At 40.0% G+C, this 22,934-nt stretch overlaps 1 protein-coding gene across 2 annotated transcripts; it reads left to right on the top strand.

Annotated features, from left to right (window-relative positions):
- The first annotated feature begins 4,502 nt into the window (after window positions 1-4,502).
- slc38a8a (solute carrier family 38 member 8a) lies at window positions 4,503-22,487 on the top strand. 2 transcript variants are annotated; one of them, XM_054777825.1, is made up of 11 exons: window positions 4,503-5,347; window positions 6,501-6,699; window positions 8,236-8,392; window positions 12,306-12,410; window positions 13,248-13,305; window positions 15,674-15,788; window positions 19,462-19,609; window positions 20,850-20,907; window positions 20,990-21,052; window positions 21,122-21,173; window positions 21,935-22,037. In XM_054777825.1, exons 1-10 carry the CDS (start codon window positions 5,147-5,149, stop codon window positions 21,131-21,133), a joined length of 1,116 nt encoding a protein of 371 aa, XP_054633800.1. In that variant the 5' UTR covers window positions 4,503-5,146; the 3' UTR covers window positions 21,134-21,173; window positions 21,935-22,037. The 2 variants fall into 2 exon arrangements, with proteins under 2 accessions (XP_054633800.1, XP_054633799.1); XM_054777824.1 differs by having other exon boundaries at window positions 20,850-21,052; window positions 21,935-22,487.
- The last annotated feature ends 447 nt before the right edge of the window (window positions 22,488-22,934 follow it).

Genomic DNA, 22,934 nt, shown 5'->3' on the forward strand with positions numbered 1-22,934 from the left:
ACTTCAGACTTGAAAAACACTGACTTGCTCCCATCTCTGATCAATATACCACCAAGATTATGCCTAGTCTGTTGCAAGGAAACAAAATAGAAAAGTAACATAAAAGAGGAGGGAAAAGTCATTGTGATTACGTTGTTGACGACTGCATCTACCAGGGGCTCCACGCACCTCCGCCTGCCTCTCTGCATCTGCCACCCCATGAGGGCTCAAAGGTGGACAGATGAGCTGTCCCTGGCTCCTCTCCACTCTGGTCCTGATCTCCAGAGCAACACCTTGGCCAAAACGGCAAGGAGTTGCACCTGGAAGCATGCCCAGCGATGCTCCATGGAAGGCTGGGAAGTGTGCAGGGACCGGGGCTTCCATCAACTCGAAAAAGCCGGGGGCGATACGGTGTTAAAAATAGCGCAGTGAAACAATGAAGAACACATCCAAGAATGTATTCATGCAAGTTGATTTGGTGTAAGAACGCAGATAGACATGTTAAAAGCATTGTTTTCGTCTGATACGTTCATTATGCGTGATGCAGAAGTTAAGCTTGCTGTCTGATCGCCCTGTTTTCAACCATTAAATGTCACACCACGCACGCTCACACAACCGGAGCAAATAATTTCAGCGGCATGCTAAATCCGTTATTCCAATTAATCTCCCAAACATTGTACAAACATACTGAGTTTGTATGTGTTTGTATAGGCCATACTGAATGTGTGCCCACCCAAGCACCCAGAAGTGACGCAGACAGCCCCTCCGGCAACATAAACATTGTCCATCCATCCCTTTTCTACGCCGCTTTTCCTCACTAAGGTTGCAGGGGTGTGCTGGAGCCTATCCCAGCTAACTTCGGGCGAGAGGCGGGGTACACCCTGGCCAGCCAAACAAACATTGTATAATGCATATATAACTGGTGGATATAGATTGCTGTCGGACAATAATCAGACACTGGATGGACTAATGTCGTTGCATTCAAGGGTTTAGTATTGGTTATTAGCTCAAATCAGTGATGCAGGTTGATTTCATCAGAGGTGATGTGTGTCTGTGTCCAAGCGGTCTGATCCCTGCTTTTCTAAGCCTAATAGGCCAGATCAGCCTGTGAATCTGTCACCCGGCCGCATTGGAGAACTAATCTCCCCATGAACCTTGGGAAACTTGAAAACGACTGGAGCCAGCTCGCTGTGCTAACAAGATTTGGGAAAGCTGGTGGTGAGTGGAGGTCACATGCCCTTTTCTCTTCAAGGTTCCCAGGTGCCAGAACGTTCCTGTCTGGCCAATCAGGTCAGCCGTTCACATCCTGAACAGACACCATGGCGACATGTTAAACCTTTAGCCCCCTCCTTGAATTCATTCATTGCGCTCCTCCTTTTATTTTCTATTTATTTCTTGTATTTTCTGTCAGATTTTTTTTACTCTAGTATTTACAAATAGATTGACCTTCAATCTCTTTACTTATTTCCTATTCCATTTATTTCCATCTCGTTTCCTCTTATTATTCCTAATTATTTTTTTAATATTTATTTTTTTCTATAATTATCATTATTTTCTTTTGCCCTTATTAATGAGCAACCTATAGTCTGTCAGTTTTTTTAAACTACTATTTGCTTATTCTGTATTTTATTTTCAATACTTTTTTCTACCGTTGTTTATTTACTTCATCACTGCATAAGCTGTCCATCTGTTATTACACATTCTCTATTACTTTCTCTCCCCATCACAAAATGGTAACACATAAAGAGAGGAAATGAACACCAATTTTTAATGAACATTTAATACACACATTATTGTAAGTGCCAACATGTTAAACACATGGTGTGAATGAATGATCAGTAGTAGTTATGGAGAAAGGGTAGGATTAAATAAGCTCTGCTTCTTTCTACTACTTTTGGCCATGTTCAGTTGAGTAAAGGTCAGGCCTTCCAGGATTTTGGAATGTTGCAACCATGCCAATTCAGTCGAATTCAACCAAATCTCACCAATTTTGCGTCAGATCACAACTTTGTTGAATCCCTGCAACTTTCTTGTACATTTTGGCCAATCGTCGTCATTTTTGTTTGTCCCTCAAACGTGCATGCAAACGGTCTAACCAATTAAGTGTGTCCCTGCTGTCACAAGGCCGGCGCGTTTGGCTCCTAAAGCAGACACACAGAAGTGATGAAAAACTGTTTAATGAGCAAAAGAAACTAACATGAATTCAAGCAGGTAGCAAAAAATAAACAAAGGGAATCTGCAACATAACGTTGCAGTCAGGGGAAACAAAACACAACATAAAAATCACAGCACAAGCTGGGGCAAAGTCACACAAAACTGCAAAGTACAAAACAAAGCAAGGCAAAAATACAAAGTGCAAAATAAGAAGGCCAGACAAGGAACAAGACTATGGTCGTAAAGTTGCACAGAATGGAAGACAGTCCGGCATCTGAGTGTGGCAAACATCAGGCTAATAAAGGCCCAATGAGTTATGGGCAGCAGGTAGGTCTGCCCCAGGAACTCCAAAAAAAGTACTGCAACAAAGAGAAGAGAACAGCAGCAAAACCCATACAGCCAGCCTCTCATAAGACGGAACCTACTTTACCGGGATGTGTGGAAGTCGTGAATAAGCGATGGATCCTGGAGCAGGAGACCCAGGAACGTTCCTCAGGTCCATACCCCTCCGAGTCTACCAGATATTGGACTACCCTCCGTCCCTTTTCTGGAGTCTAAAACAGACATAACTGTGTAAACTGGATTGCCATTGACCAGGCACAGCAAAGGAGGAGACATTGGTGGGGGGGCTGTGGCAGCTGGGGAAGACATGCCTGACCTTGGAAACGTGGAACATGAGATGAATCTTGAGTGAGGCAGGAACTTGAATTTAATGGAAGCTGTGTTGATGATGGAGACCACTTTGTAAGGCCAGATTCAACTTCCTGGATTCACCAGCCAATGAAAGGTCATTAGTAGCAAGCCAGACCTTCTGACCTGGGTGGTAGGATGGGGCAGACACCCTGCGATGTTCAGCCAGGTGATGATTACATGCTGTGGTCCAGGTCAGGACAGCACGAATATCCCTCCAGATGCATAGGCATAGAAGGAGGAGATGAGATGGCTTGCTCGTGCTCTGGGAACAAAGGAGGTTGATAGCCGTAAGCGGCCTTGAAGAAGGACATACCAGTGGCCAATGCTAATAAGGGAGTTGTGTCCATACTCCACCCAAGGGAAGAAGGAACACCAAGGTGATGGGTGCTGACAGCAGATGCAACATAAAGCCGCTTACAGGTCTTGATTCACCCACTCCGTCTGGCTGTCGGATTGTAGATGGTATCCTGAAGACCATCTGACTGAAGCTTCGAGGGCCTTGAAGAAGTTTCATACTTGAGATGAACTGAGGACCTCTATCCGACACCAGGTCACACGGAAGGCCGTGGATGCGGAACATATGCTTGACCAGAGCTGTGAACGGGGGAGAGAGCGTCCTGAGCCGTCTCCAATGAAGAAGGACCCTCGGGAAGAGCTATGCAGGCGACCGAAACAAACTCCTTATCCCTAATGTTCTTCTCCGTTGAGGGCCAAACTGGATGCAACCAGGCCCCGGATGACAGGAGATCTTGGCGGCGAGTCCCCACTGGAGAACATCGGATCTGGCCTCTCCTGGGACAAAAACCTTGTCTTGGGGACAGCCTGACAACGCTGGCTACAGGTATGATGGATGCAGGAGATAAGTCTTCCTCAGAGCTGTGAATGGCGGAGAGAGCATCCAGTTTTCCATTATGAGAGCAAGGCCTGTAGGTGATGTAGAAGTTAAAACTGGCAAGAAAAAGGGACCAGCATGCATAGCGAGCATTGAGACGTTGATTGGATCTGATGTAGGCCAACCAAGAACGGAATGGTGGAACCTTCCAACTAATGCTTTCACTCCTGTAAAGCCAAGACAATTGCTAGCGGCTCACGATTACCAATGCCATAATTATTTTCAGCAGAACTGAGGTGACACAAGAAGAAGACGCAGGGGTGGATCTTCTGGTCAACTGAGGACTTCTGGGATTGGACGGTTCCTAATCCTGTATCTGAGGCGTCCATCTCGCCAAAAAACTGGAGATTAGGATGACACATGTGCGCTAGTAAATCATTCAAATCATTTTAAACGATAAAAGGCAACATCAGACTATCAGGACAGGACTGCAAGATGGCCCAAGTATGGCAAGTCCGATTGGTTAAAAAAAACCCAGCCCCATTGCTAATAGTGTGCATGTGAACATGGCAGCACAGTGCAGCACTCCCTGATTCTGCAGGCCCTCGGCAGATTACAATTACATGGGAACACATAAACACATTCAAAAAAGGCCTGCAAGATCCTGGGGGTTCTGGTAAATTGCTGTCATTTTTTAAAAACGTGCTCTGCACTTGAATTTAATATGTAAACAAAGCAGTTTTTGTTAGATGTGTTGGAATCCTGCTTTAACACTTAAATCATCGATACCAAATTCAGAAAATCATTGTTGTGTGTTATTTCAAAAATAAGTCTGAAAACATTACATTTTTTCCTCAACTTTGTGAAAAAGCTGCTACGAAATCAGTCATTATTGGCCGCAACCATCACGGGAAAAAACATCTTAAGACATCCTGGAGAGACTAACGTGTTAAGCATGCTGAGCATGTCAAAAAAAAAATAAACAGTGACTATGACCCACTAGCCTGTACCGTCAAGGGTGTAGCACCAATTTCTAGGCCCCAAGACATTAGTCTCCTGATACATACTCCTAACGCATACAGTTGTTTGAGCAAAATTAAGTAAGTAGTGCAAAATAACTAAATATAATAACTGAATATATATATACAGTATATACATACATACATACATATATACTGTATATACATACACACACACACACACATATATATATGGATATTTATGAAAATAAATAATGTCTCAAAAAAACTGGACAATATAGATCTAATCCAGATAACCTTGGTATCGATACAATCGATATTTGGATCCATATTTAGGTCACACCCCCTCCCTCCATGCTGTACTGTGTTACCTCACTCGGTTCCAGTCAGTGCGATGGGTTCAGTGCTGGGCAGCTCCCACTGGTTAAGGTCGTGGCCCGGCCGCTAACTCGCATGGGTGATTGTATGTAGCCTGTGCGTGCCACGGAGAGTTTTCATGCGGTAGACTATGGAGGAGTTGGCCAGAGAGAGCATTAGCCTGCTGGCTTCAGCCTCAGCCAAGCCGCGGGTGGAAGTGGCCGGGCCCCGGCTAGGCTCCATGGGGGCCATCTTCATCATGCTGAAGTCTGCGCTGGGCGCTGGACTCCTCAACTTCCCTTGGGCCTTCGCGAGAGCCGGGGGCATCCACAGTGCAATAACCGTGGAGCTGGTAGGGATGTACTCCTTCTTTGACGTTCTTGGTGGTGGACAACAGTTATCTCAACCTTTATTACATTTTTTCCCAGCCACTTGTAGCACTTTGAGAATGTGCTCTGCAAAATTAAATGCCATTTATTTTGTCGTAGCTCTTAAAATCAAGCTGACAGTCTACACGTAAATCACACAATGATTTATTTGTTTGTTGATTGATTTCGAATTAAATTATGGTGGTGTATACTTTAAGGGCAAAATCATAAGAAAATTCTTACTGTCCATATGCTTGTGGGCCATACTGTAGGGTCACAGGTGGGCCTCGATTTGCGGCGTTCTCACAGACGCGCTCTCGTAGGACTAAAAATGCATTTTTGGTGTGTCAACAGGAGTAGTAGTTACAGCGCATGTTGGCGTAACATGTTAAAAAGAGCTGGAAACGCCAGAAGATGGAGGCCAGTAATCACTGCATACAGCATTACGTTTGGCCTACACCACAGCATTAATAAGATGCAGCCAATCATTTATATTAACTCCACCCACACCCAAGTCATTGGCAAGTCAACAAAAACAATAACAAAGTTCAACAGTAAGAATGCAGTGGGGGTGTACTGCTTAAGTGGCTCAATGAACCCAGGCTTTGTGCTCAAGATGCAGCTCAACAAAACCTGGATTCCCCAAACAGTTAAACGGTACAGCGACGGTGGTTATCAACCTATTTTGTCAAGTTCTCGACTTTGTGCTCAGTGCGTGTTCACATAAGAGGGGGCGTTTGACGTCATATTATTCTACTTCTGCTCAAGAATGTAGCCATCCCGGCTCGTGTGTTTTACAAAAAATTAGTAATAAAGTAATCAAAGAAGTAAGTAATCAAGTAATTATTATGGAGCATTTGTGAGGAGTTTCCAAAACATTATCACTGCCAAAAAACGAGCTAATTGGGTCGGGCGCCAACTGAGGTTCCATTTTCTATCTAACTTTTATTTGTCCCTTTAAGAAAATGAAAAGGTTGCTGAAATGTGAAGAGTGTATAACGTTTGTGAAATACTGGATGCTAATTTAACAGCATGTTGGCCAAATTCGTGCCTTTCGAGGGTGAGCAAAATGTTCAAAACGCCACACATTTAACATAAAGTGTCAGTCATCGTCCACTGCAATATTTTTCCACTCAGGTCTCCCTTGTTTTCTTGGTCAGTGGTCTGATCATCCTGGGCTATGCGTCCTCTATAAGTGGCCAGTGCACCTACCAGGCAGTGGTAAAGGAGGTGTGCGGCCCATCCATCGGTCAGCTGTGTGAGATCTGCTTTGTTTTTAATCTTTTTATGATCTCTGTGGCCTTCCTTGTCATTGTGGATGACCAGCTGGAGAAGTGTGAGTAGGAGTTTCTGTTTTTTGTTTGTTTTTGTTTGTATTATTATTTTTTTTACTTGACTAGTCAACATATATTACTTCATAAATCATGCTGTTCTGTGGTTGCATACGGCCTTTTATTATTAAAAAAAAAAAGCATATTTATTCAAATTGTATGTATTTTTTGCCCAAATTAAGCATTTCCAAGCATAAAAGTGGCTAAATGAACTCAAATACAAATATAAGCTATTAAGAAGACAATCCAAATTGTAGTATTCTATACTGGTCACGAGGTGTCAGTAATTGTTTGGTGAGACAAGCACCAGACTTGATCACCGGAACAACACACTTTTATTGCAGGTTTAAAAGATCTCACAACAGAAACAATAATAATAACAGTAATAACAACAATAATAATAATAATAATAATAATCCATCTTCTATGCTGCTTATCTTCGCTAGGGGCGCGGGCGTATGCTGGAGCCTATCCCAGCTGACTTTGGGAGAGAGGCGGGGTACACCCTGGACTGGTTTCGAGTCAATCGCAGAATAATAATAATAAGAATAAAAATAACAGGCTACTGTTGCGGCCATTACTCACAACAAGCTAAAACTCAACTGTGAACAAGCTGACGTCACTTCCTGTCCTCCGCCCATTCTTCTCCCCTGTTTAGCACTGGAACACGTTGACTGCGACACTGCGATTGTTATTTAGTTTAGAGTTTTATTTTCTCTGATTGTATACCGTATCCTACTTCATGGAAATTTGCTTATCACGGTCGGCTCCGGAACCAATTACGATAAACGAGGGATTACTGTATTCCAATATGGCTGTAATTTTTTACGATCAAAGCCATATTTTAGGAAAACCCCTTCATTTAAAGCTGAAAGTCTACAATCCAGTCACATTTTGGTTGTTTTACTTGAAATCCATTGTGGTGGTCTATAAAGGTCACTCAACTGCTTCTGGGCCCGCCTGGGTATACGGTATTGTGTTCCATGAATTCATATTACGACTTTATTTGCTTTACTGCATCACTTAATAGTAAAAAAATGTTGCCAATAGCTAACTAATTTTAAGACAACCACAAGCAAAAGAAGCCAACAAGTGTACAGTACATAAAAAAGCAAGGTGTAAGAAGTAGCACGGCTCACGCCTCCTGAACAATAACGCTTGTATCAACGAACATGAGAGCTGTCCTGTCTGGTGCACCAATAACGTGGACCATTAAAAAAAGTCAGTGCTCGCCATGGCAATGGCCTATTCTCCTTATTACAAACTAGTGTACCTTCAAAATGATTGTGAAAACGTTTTTATTTTCCAACTGTAAATCATTAGATGAACAAAATCCAAACAACTCCCTAACTTTTAATTATGAATTTCTCATGTTGTCTCCTTCTGTTTTGAAAACTGGGAAATTGTACTTGAAACTGTACTTTCTGGTTGATTAATCTCATTCAGCCTTATTTGTCTGCTTTTCTTTATTAATTTGTGTGTTGCCCTTGATTTCTCAGTGGTGGTCAAATGCTCTTGTTGCTTATTGTGTTGTCTGTTAGTGTGCGGATCCCTGTATGAGCTGGTAACTGGTTTGCCAGACTCAGAGATGCCCTATCACTTCTACACGGACCAACGCTTTGCCCTGGTGCTGCTGTGTGCCTTCCTCATTCTGCCTATTTCCACCCCAAAAGAGATCAGCATTCAAAAATACATCAGGTCTGGCTTCCAGTTCTACTTTTACACAAATACACACACACGCACACACACACACTTTGTAAGGTGTTCAATGTTTGTGCTGTTATTTCAATTGGCTGGTGTTTATCTAATAATGTCTAGGTAGGAAATATGGGCAATTGGAAAAATATGGATTGATGTGAAATTGTTTAAAGCTGATTTTTTTTAAATTATAGTATAATTATAGTATTTTTCAACATATGTTTAGGTAAGTTTCAGATCCATATCAGATTCAACAACATAACATTAACTAAGGGGGAGGACACAAACCTTAACAACACTGGCATTACACACTGGTTAGCCTATCAGCTGAAGAAAAACTGATAAAACTTACAGTTCCCAATTCTGTAGCTTACTGACGAATTGTCATGAATACAAAAGTTAAGGCATTATTTGAGATGCATAGTGAAGCCTGCTTTACAAAGCTGTCCTCTATGAAGAAGTGGCCGTATGAATAGGGAAGTCTCATCTAGCTACGGGCGGGTCAAAGGCGGTGTTATGTCATGAGGAAGGAAGTTTTTTGTTGTTCATAAAAACTGGGAACTTCAAAACCGTTTGAGCATCTCTTCTTTCAAAAGTTGAGCAAACAAGTGAAGGATATGATAGATAGCTAGTTTGGTAGTCTCTAGAGACACATATTACTGTTATAACATCATTAAAAAGTCTATTTTGCATAATAGTGGATGTTTAAATATAGTAGTAATAGATGCCGAAAAATAAAAATACACTGGAACCTTGGTTAGCATCATTCGTTCCAGAAGGTGTGACTCTAACCAAACATTTATCGAATCAATTTTTCCCATAAGAAATAATGTAAATCCAATTAATCCATTCCACAAAGGCAAAAATGACTCGTTTTATACATGTAAAACTATAAAAACGTGTTTTGTGTTACCATTTTTGAGAGTCAACCAGTTCCAGTTGCCATTTTGTTAGCAAGTTATGCTAACAAGGATGTGATCAAAAATACATTAAAAAAACAATACAGGTCAGCATGTGCAAGAAGCCCCAGTCTACAGGCAGAACCACTGTTTGAAAGGCCAAGGTTGTGTTGATTCAGAATTATTGAGACAACCTGGGATTGCCACTCCATAAACTTTACACCTGGCTGTGTCGTCAGTTAATGTTAAAAATGAATGCTTACAGTATATTTAAGTTGAAAGGCTTTCTTTCTGTTTAAATGTGTATGTCAGCCCATTAGGCAGCACACTTCCCCGTTTGCCCACATAATGAATACATTGTTAAGAATCAAAAATTGTCACACTGAATTATTATACCTTCAATTGGCTGGCGGCCAGTCCAGGGTGTACCCCGCCTCTTGCCCAAAGTCACCTGGGATAGGCTCCAGCATACTCCCGTGACCCTAGTGAGGATTAGCGGCATAGGAAATGGATACCCATCCCTCAGCATGATATACAACTATTGCTTTTGTAATATGAATATAATACCCCCTGGTGAGGACACGCGGCATAGGAAATGAATGAATGACTGTAATGGGCAGGTACTGTATCTAAAATATGACGGGTGTAATTAACAGATGTTCCTTCAGGGTTCACTGTTGCGCTTTGCCGTAAAACTTGGTCAATTTAGACCCTTGTTCAGATTCTGGAGTCCCTAGGCAAGAAGATTACATAAAACAGTGTGTGTTAGAAGGTGTAAAAATAAACTGCCTCTTTTGCTGAAACTTTAGGATACAGACCTATTAAACTAGCTCATCCAACACTCTTTACCAGTTTGGTAGGTTTTGATGCATGCAGCCAGTTTGTCTTGCATCATAGCATCAAATTCTTTTATCAGAACACACTGGGGGGTTCAGGAATCTCTGCTTTAATCCATTTTGCCATGCATGCACAGTACAGAGTGTTGTATGATTAAAAAAAAACAAACTGTTAATGTGCATAAAAAATGTCTAAAATAAAAGCATTATTTAAAACCATAAGAACAATACAGTTTTTCCTTGTTTATCGTGGTTAATTGGTTCCAGACCCAACCGTGATGAGTGGGACTCCTTATTTATAAATAGAATAGTTTTATAGTTAGAGTATTGAACGCCTATTCTGGACCTTCTACATGTGTTTTTTTAGCATTATTAGAGTCTTCTAGACATGAAATAACACCCCTATAGTCACCTTTACACTCATAGTACCCAATATAGTAGACATAACACAAGTAAATAAGCCATTTAAGAAATAAATAAGACTCATGCTCGTGTGTGTTACTATGAATGTGTTCTCCAGGGGATAGGCGGACAGGAAGTGACGTTGGGGGTTCACTTTTGAGTTTCAGCTTTGCGCGGGTAACGGCTGCAAATTTAGTTTGTGTTTTTAACAAAGGATTTTTATTATTGAGCCTCTTGTGAGATTATACAAACCTGCAATAACAGCCTGTTGTTCCAAGTCCGATCCGAACATTACAGTAACACTGCTGACACATAGTGACCAGTTTAGAATACTACATTTAATCATCGTCTTTGCGTCTTTTCAATGCCTTACATTTGTATTTTAGTTCATTGAGCTATTTTTATGCTTGAAAATGCTTAATTTAGGTAATAAATACATATTTGCCTAAATATGTGTATTTTTTTTTACTAATAATAGGCAACAGTATGATTTATTATAATTTTGAAAAACCGTGATAGTGAGGCGGCAAAATTTTAAAATTTTAAAGTTTAGCAATGTTTTGCTATTTGGTATTGTTTTGGGTTATTATTGATTTTTATTTAAGTGCAATTTTTGCTAAAAGAGGCTGTTTTTTTGTTGTTGTCTTTTTGTGTTTGTTTTATGTATCATGTTGTTTTTTAAATTTATTTAAAAGCTCTTGACATTCCAATGACAATGTTAAATACTCTTGAGAAATCAAAGTTTATTGCTTTTGATACAATGTACTCATTATTTTGCCATGTAATTAATAAAAAAATGGTCTCAAAAAAGGTTGTCAATATCTATGATCGACAATAATTTGTAGGACAATTATCATCCAGCAAAATTTGTTATCCTGACAGGCATAGCGATACATTCTTTCATGTTAGACTCTGAGAAGAGTCCGAAAGGACAAGATCGCGGGTACAAGTGGCAGAAGTGTGTTTTCTCCTTTGGGTGACTGGGCTCTCCCTCAGAGATAAGACGAGAAGCGCTGTCATCCAGGAGAAACTCGGAGTACAACCGCTGCTCCTCCGCATTGAGAGGAGTCAGACGAAAAAAAAAAAAAAAAAAAAAAGAGAGGAGTCAGACGAGGTGGCTCGAGCATCTGGTCAGGATGCCTCCGGGATGCATTCCTGGTGTGGTGTTCAGGGCTCATCTGACTGGTAGGCGGCTTCGGGGAAAACCCTGGACACGTTGGAGAGACTATGTCTCTGAACTAGCCTGGGAGTGCCTCAGGATCTGCCGGGAGGAGCTGGACGAAGTAGTAGATAGGAAGAGGGACGTCTGGGCTTTCCTGCTTCGGCGGCTGGCCCTGCGACTCTGCCTCGGATAAGTGGAAGAAGATGGATGGAGCCAAGTGATGGAAACAATATTGAGCGGATAGCACTGATATGCAGACATGTAAACTCTGATGGGCTTTTTTATTGTAAAAGTTGGCCACGTTTTGCTTCAGTTTTACACAAATATGGGTAAAAATGTCAAAAACGTTTATAAACTGTCATGTGTCAGCTGTGTCAGACTATTTTTCCTTACAGGAGGCAAAACGGCTCTTTTGGTAGTTACTGTAAGGTTGTCGACCCCTGAGCTACACAGACGGTCCCATTATAATGTGTTGATGAGCAAGGCGCCAAATCTATATGTGGTGGTCCAAAGTTATTTGTGGTGTCAATGTTATTCGTGGCCTTTGGTCGCATCCCATCGACATTTCTTACTTGTTGAGTGAACCTTCTCTCCTTCCGTCTGTCTGCTTGCAGTGTACTCGGCACTCTGGCTGCGACCTACTTGACCACAGCCATCATCATCAAGTATCACACGATGCATTCTGTTCTCCTTCACATAACCCCTCTCTACAGCAGTGGGTATGTACCTACACAGCGGACACAACCACGCATGTGTGTGAGAGCTCATGCACTAAAAAATTATGTTGACCTGTCTGTCAGTACTCAAACTGGCACTATGGTATATCTGAAATGCAACAAATGATCACCACATGTGAGTGGTTATGTATTTAAATATTTGTATTAGAGATGTCCCGATCCACATTTTTGGCCTCTCCGTTCCGATCCCATTTTTTTAATAGTCTATCCGATCCGGTACTGATGTTTTTTTTTTTTATATACAGTATATAATAATAATAAGCTTTTGTTACAAAGCTGAATTTGTGGAATTGAATATGGTTATCAGGACATCCCTAATTTGTGTAGCGCAAATCGAACACAAAACATCCTTTGTAGGATTGATAGTTGGTCAATGTTTGACTGTATGGTGTGGACTATTTAAATCCAATTGAAGTAAATTATGAATCAATTATTAATCAAAAAGTTCACATTTTGTTGCTTCGAGCCTTGTTCTTTGCGCTTTGAATGCATTCGTTATTTTTCAATTCTAGAACAAGCCTTAAGCTGACTTAAATAAGTTGTTTATTCGTTTCATGTCAAAGGTGCTACATACTGTATGTTTGTATCCTCATCTTCTCTAAAAGTAAAGTCTGGTCCTCCCGGGACAGCCTTCTGGGCTATAAACCTACCTGGCAGTCATAGCGGTGTTATGAGGTTGCTTCCATAAAATGTCTGTGATGAATCTTATCTGTAACTCTGCTTTGAATCGAGGCCACCAGAACTGCCAGACACTGACAAAAGAAGTAGCTGGACTTTATGGAAATTCTATATGTGTCTAATTATTCTAATTCTGTGTAGGATCAGCTCCTGGGCATCCACGTTCAGTGTCATCCCAACCATCTGCTTTGGTTTCCAGGCAAGTACAACCAAGTAAATATATTTACAGTCCTGTGAAAAGAATAGGACACTCCATTTCACATTTGTGGTGATTTGGCTGAAAGCCCTCAAGTTATAGTGGGTGTTTTGTAGAATGTATTGGGAAGTTTTCATGCTTTAGTGTACAGCAGCAGTTTGAAAAGAATTCGTTGTTAATAACCGTTATGTCCTTGCATCCCAGTTAGCACCACAAGTTCTAAAAGTAAAATTTGATTTCTTTTGCGTTATTCCATGCTAATTTCACATTCTCCGGCGGCCCCCACGTTGCTATTCTTCCAGTAACCAGTAGTTGGTGTCATGGTTTGGAAGCTAACCACTGCTGATGTGCAGTGAGGTTCATGGTTGGTGAGGCACAGACTCCTTTGGAGTTTTTGAAATGTATGTGAATACAGGTTTCTCATTAAGAGGATAACAAGAAAAAGAAGAGAATAATTAAATTTCGTTAAAAAAAAGAAGTTTTTTCACATGTGTACATCTTAGTCCCATTTATGTATTTGTATTAACTGAAAAACATCTTCAATGGCTTCCCTTTTATTTTTATGTGAAGTACATGCACCCTATTCTTCCTATCTCGGGGGGAGTCTCCTCCTCCTCCTCCTCCTCCTCCTCCTCCTCCTCCTCTAACTGATTCACCCTCCAAAGGCCAAAGTGCCCCCTGGTGGCACAACATAACAAGCAGGCCACAAAGTGGTCTGACTGATGGCTTTTCTTCCTATGTCAGTTACTGCTGCAAAATTTCCATCATTTGAGATTTCTGTCTTTAACTCAAGCAGGACAATAAAAAGTTTGAAAAATGATATAAAAAGGTAAATATAGTAATACAACAATTTCTAACGGAAAAATAAAATACCCTCTCAGTTATGACAAGCTTTGGTCAGCGCTCTTAACTGTTATTTTAGCGAAGAAACGCTGTTCAGTTGTGATAAAACTGCTATTATACAGAATCCCTGTTGATGTCTTTTGGGGTCACCATCGATGCGCTCATTCATGCAGTCACCTTTTGACCATCCAAGCTGCTTTGCACTGATGAAATGCCTTTGTAATTCCAGGAAAAACAAAACATCAACGATTATTACAAAAGACAGCGGGGAAATGATCAAATTAGGTTAGATATTTATTTAAAAAATGTTGGTGACTGCAAGGTCGCAGCAAACACACACCCTGAACCTTCTCAGGGGAGTAGAAGTCAGTTAGCTGGCACAGCCTAGGGCGTCTGTGCTCTGTAGCGTAAGTTTTTCATATTTAATAGGCAGGTCAAGTAGAAGAAGAAGATCATCCTGTCAATCTAAAGCAAGGTCTTATATGTAACTATGTGTAACTTCCCAAGTTGCCAAGGTAACCTATAGAGATGCATGGGATGTAATAACAGAAGGGAGTGTGCAAAAGGATTGATGCATATCCTTTCACATAAACACACACAGAGACTCACCTCCTCAGGGTGAGTAATTGCAGTGCAAAGAGCTGAAAGGAGACCTGATGAGATCCTGCCCGATGGTGGGGGCTGAGGCCCGAAAACGGGTGATGAGATTTAAACCAGGCTGATGGCACCTCGGATCAAGTGGGGACAAGAGTCTGTATCTTGGCCTCCACTGTATGTGATGGCTCCACTGGCATTTAATATCCTAGAAAACCTCAGCTCGCCACACCGGCAGACATCACACATAAAACTTTTGGATCTTTTGAAACACATGGACAGTTTGCACAACATGAACAATATGCATGTATGTACATAAATTATGGTTATTATTATTATTTTGATGTTCATGGTGCTATATACATTATATATTTTTTATATCATTCTTTTAGTGTATTTAGTCATTAAAAGCTGCTTGTGTGCACAGCATGTATTTCATCTTTTTTTTAAAATATATATATTTAAGCATTATTTATTGTCTATTTTTTTTTTATCTTCAGCCGCTGTAGACAGTCACCAAACACATTTTTGCTGTATTGCTTACAATGACAAAAGTATCTTAACATGAAGTAGACACAGAACTCCAGACAATGACGACATGAACTTATATGACATTGTATTGAAATGCAGTGACGTATAGAAAAACTTTGGTAACCTTTTTGGCTAAGAGGACCATGAATGCCACATATTTTAAAATGTATTTCCGTAAGAGCCATATAACGGATTGGCTCTACAGAATTATCTAGCTGACTATTTGATTAAAGGATGGAAGTTGATGGAAGATGGATGTGCAGTCAATAAAAAGAGCCACATCTGGCTCCCGAGCCGTAGGTTCCCTACCCGTGCCTTACAGCGTTCATCGCTTCTCTTCCGTTGGACCTGAATTAGAATGGTAAACTTCAATCGGAATGCTACATTTTTCTCTCTGTCACAGTGTCACGAGGCATCCATCGCCATTTACAGCAGCATGGAGAACCAGCGTCTCTCTCACTGGGCCTTCATCTCTGTGGTGACGATGATCATCTGCCTCATCATCTACTCCCTCACAGGTATGACTGCTTGTTCAATATGCACACCAATTTTTCAATCAGAAATCAGCACCACACATTAGGGATTTTTGCCATGAAGCAACAATATGAGAAGCTTGAGCCACCGCTGCTAAAGAAATGTACAAATATATTACTTACATTAATAAATAGATTTTCTTGGTGGTGTGGTTAAAGGTTCATTTATCCCTTTCATTCTCATGTATATGTATTTATATGCATTTCCAATTGTTCTTTGCATTTAAAACTCTAATTGTAGAACTATAAAAACCAGGTGTTAACATTTTTGGCTTCTGAAACAGATTCGTTGGATTTACATTATTTCTCACGGGTAAAATGGATTCGGTTCGAGCAGAGTTTGGGAACCTTTTCGGCTAAGAGAGCCATGAAAGCCACATAATTTAAAATATATTTCTGTGAGAGCCATATCATATTTTTTTAACAGTGAATACAACTAAATGTGTGCATTTTTAGGCAAGAACAACGATTTTATTATATAATTATTATTATATATTTAATATAATATTTTAGAATATCTCTGAATTGGATGGATTAAAATGCATGACAAAGTTTTATAATTTGAACGTTATTGTTAACAGTGATTTCTGTCATGTTTTAGTTTAAAATGTCAGTGGGAAAAAAATTTTCTTTTTGTAATAGTATGACTTTATTCCCACAATATTTTAACTTTATTCCCATAATATTATAACCTTTTCCCCAACCTAATATTCGACAAATTACAAGTTTATTTTGTGTTGTTTGTTTCTCATAATATTACAACTTAAAAAAAAACTCTACGCTACTAAAATGACATTATTTTTCCTCATAATATTACAAGTTTATTCTCGTAAAATTGCGACTTTTTTCTCTTAACATTTTGACTTTCTACTCGTAATATGACAGCAATTTTTTCCATTTCTGCTTCTGTTGTTTTATTTATTGATTGTTCCAAATATTGAAACTTTCTTGTAAATTCTCTTTTCGTAATTACGACTTTATTCCTGTAATATTTTGACTTTATTCCCGTAACAGTATAACTTATTCCCCAATGTAATTTTCCAAAAATGACAACTTTATTAATTGTTTTGTTTGTTTGTCATAATATAACCACTTAAAAAAACATGTTTTATTTCATATTTCAACTCTGTGCTACTAAAATGACATTTTTTTGACATTATGCTTGTAAAATTACATTTTTTTTGTTAGATTACAAATTTTTTCTCTTGATATTTGGACTTTATTCTTGTAAAATGATTGCTGATTTTCCAATTTTTGCTGTTTTTTTTTAGTTTTCTTGTTAAAGTGTATTTTTAGAATGTGTTGCGGGCCAAAAAAAAAGCACCCAGACCGCACTTTGGGCACCCCTGTTGTAAAGCAACACATGTAGATATGCTAAGAAGTTACATATATTTCCACACAAAACGACATTAAAATAGATAAATGTTATCGTGTTATGAAACGCCAGATGCGGTCATCAAAAGAGCCAGATGTGGCTCCTGAGCCATAGGTTCCCTACACCTTGGGTTAGTATGTTTTGGTTAGAGTCAGACCTTCCGGAATGGCATAATGACGCTAACCAAGGTTCCACTGTACTTTATTAATCCTGTTAGAGGAAGGGAACACCAAGGTTACAGATTCACATACATTTTTTGATGATTGTCCATCTGTGTAGACATAATTCATACAATCGCCCTATTGTCATTTTGAAGTACTTCCAACAGATTAAGTATTGTTTAATCAGCCAAAAGAACGGCGATGAACACGGCCTTAAATGAGCTACACTACCTGTTAATGGGGCAACTCATTTACATAAGCTTCTCAAAGGGCATTGATTTGTGTTTACAGTGCAACCAAGAAGCCGTTTGTGCAATTAAAAACACAAACCCATATGGGAAAGTTCGGGAAATTCCATAATTATAGACTAGATATGTAAAATATATGGATCAAGAGAGTTGTTCACTAATAACTGACAAACTTTTCCATTTACAATGATTAGTGTATTGCACGGCACAGCAGCTTTGCTCTGCTTTCTTAATTAGCAATAAAAGCAAAGTTAAGACAATTATGCATGATATGCAGATAAGCAGAAGTTGCTAGATTGGCTGTAGTGAATATTTTAAAATATATGCTGTATATTAAGTAAGTTAGAATTTTAACACAACAGTATCCTCTAGCTGCTTACTGGTGGCCTGGCTCTGCCCTCCCCCCCCATATATCCGGATCTTTTACCCATGACAGGGAGGCGTAATAAAGTAGTAGTATTGCCGCATTGAACGGACTCAGAGTGACGGAGAGCACGATGAGAAGTGACAGCAAATAGCAGCAGCGGCTAATGTTAGCTGCTCCTCGCCACATACGCACACGCTCACACGGACTTGTGATGAAACTCGGGAGGTCCAATTAAAGCCATGGTATTTCATCAATCATAATGTGTTTTAACATTTGGGCTGAACGAACCTTTCTTTGAAAAAGTGTACTGTGTACGAGTGGCAACGTGCTGCAAATGCAAACCTTAAATCAGTGGCTGTCAACTGGTTGAGCTACAACCCAAGTTGCGAACATTTTTCAACGCACATTTCCCAAATATGATATATTTCATGAAAAGTCTGCAGTTTGAATTTGAGGTAGTGCAAAATAAAAACATTTCATTTCAATATGTACTGAGTAGTTTTACCAAAAGTGTCTATAAAGGTTGCTGAAACCTTTCTAATATGTTGCCATGCCATTTCATGTATATCGGTAATGTTGGGTAGCAAACGCTAACTGGACGTAACACATGAACTGCGTGACTAGTGAACGCTACGTAGCTACTTTGACGGACGTATTACCGGTACTCAGGTTATGTCCACAACTATTGAGGAATTACGTGCCATATTGAACTAAATTGTGAATTATTTGTGAATGATATCAACTACTTTGATTACCTGTAAACTTTGAAACTGCAAATGTGAAATGCTAATCAGTATAGTAGTTTAAAAGTTTACCGGTTAGATTTTATATATATATATATCTTATTATTTTATATATTATTTTTAGATATAATATTTTATATATTATTATATATTATGTTTTTTATGTACATGTTGTGTTGTTGACTTATAGCTTGCATGCAGCAAGAGTAAATATTTTTATATATTAATATTTTTGAATGTGTTTAATATTTTTTTATTTATATAGTAGGAGGTAGATCTTTGGGACTTGGTCATTTTAAAAGTAGCTCGCAGGCTGAAAAAGAGTGAGCGCCCCTGTTGTACGCTAACCGGAGAATACACGCAAATTGAGGCAGAATTGTGGCATAAATTTTCGACGTTAACTAAAAAACACGCTAACCGAGGCAAACGCTAACCGAGGTTCCACTGAATTGGTATTTTAGTTCATTAGCAACTGTTATAATTGGAAATGCTTAATTTAGGTAAAACATACATACAACTTGCTTTAATATGCATTTTGTTTGGCTGGCCGTATTAGACCATGAAACACCACGATTTATTAATGAATCAAATTAATCAAATGAATGAAATTTATGATAAAGCGTGATAGAGTGAAGCCGCAAATTCCGAACCGCTGTCGGTAAAAACTATACAACCAATGACAAAGTACTGACAAATTGATATAATCTGTTTTTGCTATGTGGCTTCAAATGCATTGTGTTTGTTAGTAACTGTGTCTTTTGCAGGGGTTTATGGGTATCTGACATTTGGCAAGGATGTGAAGCCTGACATTTTGATGTCATACATGGGTGAGGACATTCTGATGGTCATCGCCAGGCTGCTGTTTGGAGTGTCCATTATCACCATCTACCCCATCATCCTGCTGTTGGGCAGGTTGGGGACATGTCATCTTTGTTGTGTTGATTCAGCCTGTGACTCTAAATGACGTATTTAACACGTCTCAAATGTAGGGTTGGGCGTCATTTGGATTTCAATGAATACGGTTCAAATTCCGATTCCTCGTTTCTATTCCGGTTCCCAACGATTCTCGATTCCGATGCTTTTAAGAGACGGGGTCATAAAAGTTTGCATGGTTTAAATGAGGGTTCTAACCAGAGTTCTCTTTGGATCAAATGTCTGGACTTCTCCGTATTATATGAACTTTTTTATCAACTTTTCTATGAATTTCTCACAGATCTAGTTTCACAGGAGGACACTTTCACAAAGATGTTTACTTCTGAAAAGCTCATGAAAAAATATTTGCACATATGCTGTTGTTTATGTGTTAGTGAGTGTGTGATGCTGCGGGCACATGCACTAACCTGGGTGCAGAATATCAAACCACTTGGAAAAGGTTTGAGTTTTGAGCTACCGTGTTAGCACTAGAACACTTTGCTGCCTCAATGTTGATGCAAGCTATTTTTATAACACCATTATTTTGTTAGCACATGTAAACATTATGTAGTGCAAAGCGTTCTTATTTTGAAGGCCAGAAGTGTGTTGTGTGGGTTGAGAAGGTCTTTTGCTAAAAAAAATGACAATAAACTGAATAAACATGAATGATCTTGCATCCTGCAGCCGTAGTTCCTGTGCTTTAATTACATCAGTGGGCATCCTAAAACCCGTTGACGGATGTCATTTGTTGTTTGACTTCCGTGATTCTTACTGCTAAGAGGAATTCCGACATAGCGGATCAAAGACGAGGCAGTCTGGAGGTGTTTAATCATGTTGGTCGTGCGCCCTCCTTTGCATGATATCATTGTGTGAGCCGCTCTTTTTTTCTATGGAGTTAAAGGGATAGTTCGGATTTTGTGACATGAAGTTGTATGACATCCTCATGACATCCTCATCAGCAGTGTAGTCCCATAACAGCAACCCACCACCCACTTGTCTCCTAAGTCCAGTTCTTTGTAGCTGCTGCTGCTTCGTTGGTGCTCACTAACTTCTTCTTTGCTGGTGTTCCCGGTTATTTAGACACTAGTAATGAAAATGTTAAAAATTGAACGATCCCCGGAGAATCGGGATGTTAGTCCCAATTCACATTGATGCTGGAGACTCGATGCCCAACCCTACTGCTTAGGTTTTATATGAATTATTCGGAATTTCAATTTTTTTGTTTTTGCGCTCGTAACAGATCCGTGATCCAGGATCCTCTGCTGAGTTGGTGGCGGAGGTGTGGTGGTGTGGTGACAGTTGAGTTTGAAAGTCGCAGTCGGTACACGCTGACGTTTTTGTGGATAACCGCAACTCTTCTCATTGCTGTGTTCGTACCAGACATCAGTAAAGTCATCAGTGTCATCGGGGGCATCAGTGCCTTTTTCATCTTCATCTTCCCAGGTAGCTTCTCGTTTTTAGGTATACATTCCTTTACATGTGCTCTGCTGAGTCATCTTTGTGTTTTACTAGGACTTTGTCTGATGTTTGCCATGCAGTCTGAGCCCGTGTCTTGCAAGACCAGGTGAGAAGGAGCTACAGATCAAAGTCTTATTCATCTTGTGTGTGAATTTTTGATTTGTAGGCAACGTATTTCAGTCCCAGTAGGGGGCAACAGTTCTCTTTTCTTCCAACCGGCAGTGACAGATTGTCTATGAAGAAACTGGATTGTGGGTTGAGAGAGGAAAATGGCGAAAGACATGCAGAAATTGAGTGGGGACCAAAAAAATACAGGCAGCTCACACTGTGACAGAGCTTGTCTGGCAGCGGATCTGCCTTTAGTAGCGACGCGATCGCGACAGATAGACAATGGCAGCCGAAGCAACAAGCTAGTGGTTAGCGTTGCTGAGCCATGTGGCGTGACAACGGAGCCTGACACCGGAAGCAGTTCAGAGTCGGGTGACTCAGAACCCGACCCTGATTCTTCTGACGAGTGGCTGCAGTGATTCATCCCCTCATCCAACAGACCCTACTGTCACTCTGCTTGAATTTACTTCCCTGCAGAAAAAACTCGCTTTCTCAGTTTTTTGGTCAAAATCAGGTGTTTTTGCTATGTTCTACCACCAATATCTAAAGACCCAAAAAGGCTAGAAACAAACTTTTTTTGCTGATGAAAGAAGAGAGTCTAAAGTTTCTTTAGATAGTTTCAATGTTTATGTAGTCCTAAAACTCAATATTCTGTGGGTCTTGGAAAAACTCTGGCAGTTTGGAGCTCTCTGCTCTGAACATGGCTGGCAGTCAATGGGTTAAAATCCACTCTTGTCTTTTGTGCCTCTTTTCTTCCAGAGTCTTCCTCACAGCTTGGGGGGTGGTCACCCTGCTATGCGGCGCGTTCATCTTTGGCCAGAGTACTACTATTGCTGTTATGCAACTCCTTGGAAAGATCTGATGCCGAAGACTTGATTGGGGAAAATAGCTTCGATCTTGTTCTTGTGCTGCTGAAGACCTCATGTTCTTCACTCTTGACAGAACAATCAATGTGCCTGCCTCTGAAGACCAGATGTTAAGCAGCCTCGATGACAACAAACTTAATCCCATCACCTCTTTGGTGTGTTTGGGCTAATTATTCATTATTGATGAGCTCTGACTGGGGTGGATGTGTGGTTGAATGCTCTCATGAGCATCACAAATGTGTGTACAGCTAGTGTATGTGTGTGTGGCGAAGTGATGGTTGTGTGTTTTAATGTTTATATGTGAGACTCCAACTCCAACCAAGTGGGCATAAAACACCTCTCGCTTCTGTGAAATGGAAATTTTCCATTTTCACAGGTTGCTACGAGCGATTCGGTCGTTATATTCACGTGGCACTAAATTTAAATACCAATTCAAATAAATCCAACAAAATCCCAAATGATGTGTGTGTGTGTGTGTTTTTGGATGAATCTCCAACAAACATTGATTCTTTCAATCATCTGAGTAAGTAAATAGGTTTAAAAAACATTTTTAAATCTTCAGTGGTCCTAATTATGAAGAGAAGTTAAACTGATTCTTATTACCTCTGCCAAGCAAGCAAGCGCAGTGTGGATGTTATGTTTTTGCCGGCATTTATGTGTTTGTTTGTGTTCGAAATAACTTGAAACGTTCTGAATGGATTTGGATGAAATTTTCAGGACTTGTCAGAAATGGAATATGGCAAGAACTGACATTTTTTTAAATGATTCTTTAACATTTCGTGATAGGCCAATTTTTGGCATTTGTGCATATAACTCCTCAAAAAAATGGACAGACCCCTTGGAAAAAAAATTTCGGACAAGTTTCCAACAGCTTCTACAAAATATCAAAGGCT

Source organism: Dunckerocampus dactyliophorus, chromosome 5 (genome assembly GCF_027744805.1).
Source record: "Dunckerocampus dactyliophorus isolate RoL2022-P2 chromosome 5, RoL_Ddac_1.1, whole genome shotgun sequence".
Lineage (NCBI taxonomy): Eukaryota > Metazoa > Chordata > Actinopteri > Syngnathiformes > Syngnathidae > Dunckerocampus > Dunckerocampus dactyliophorus.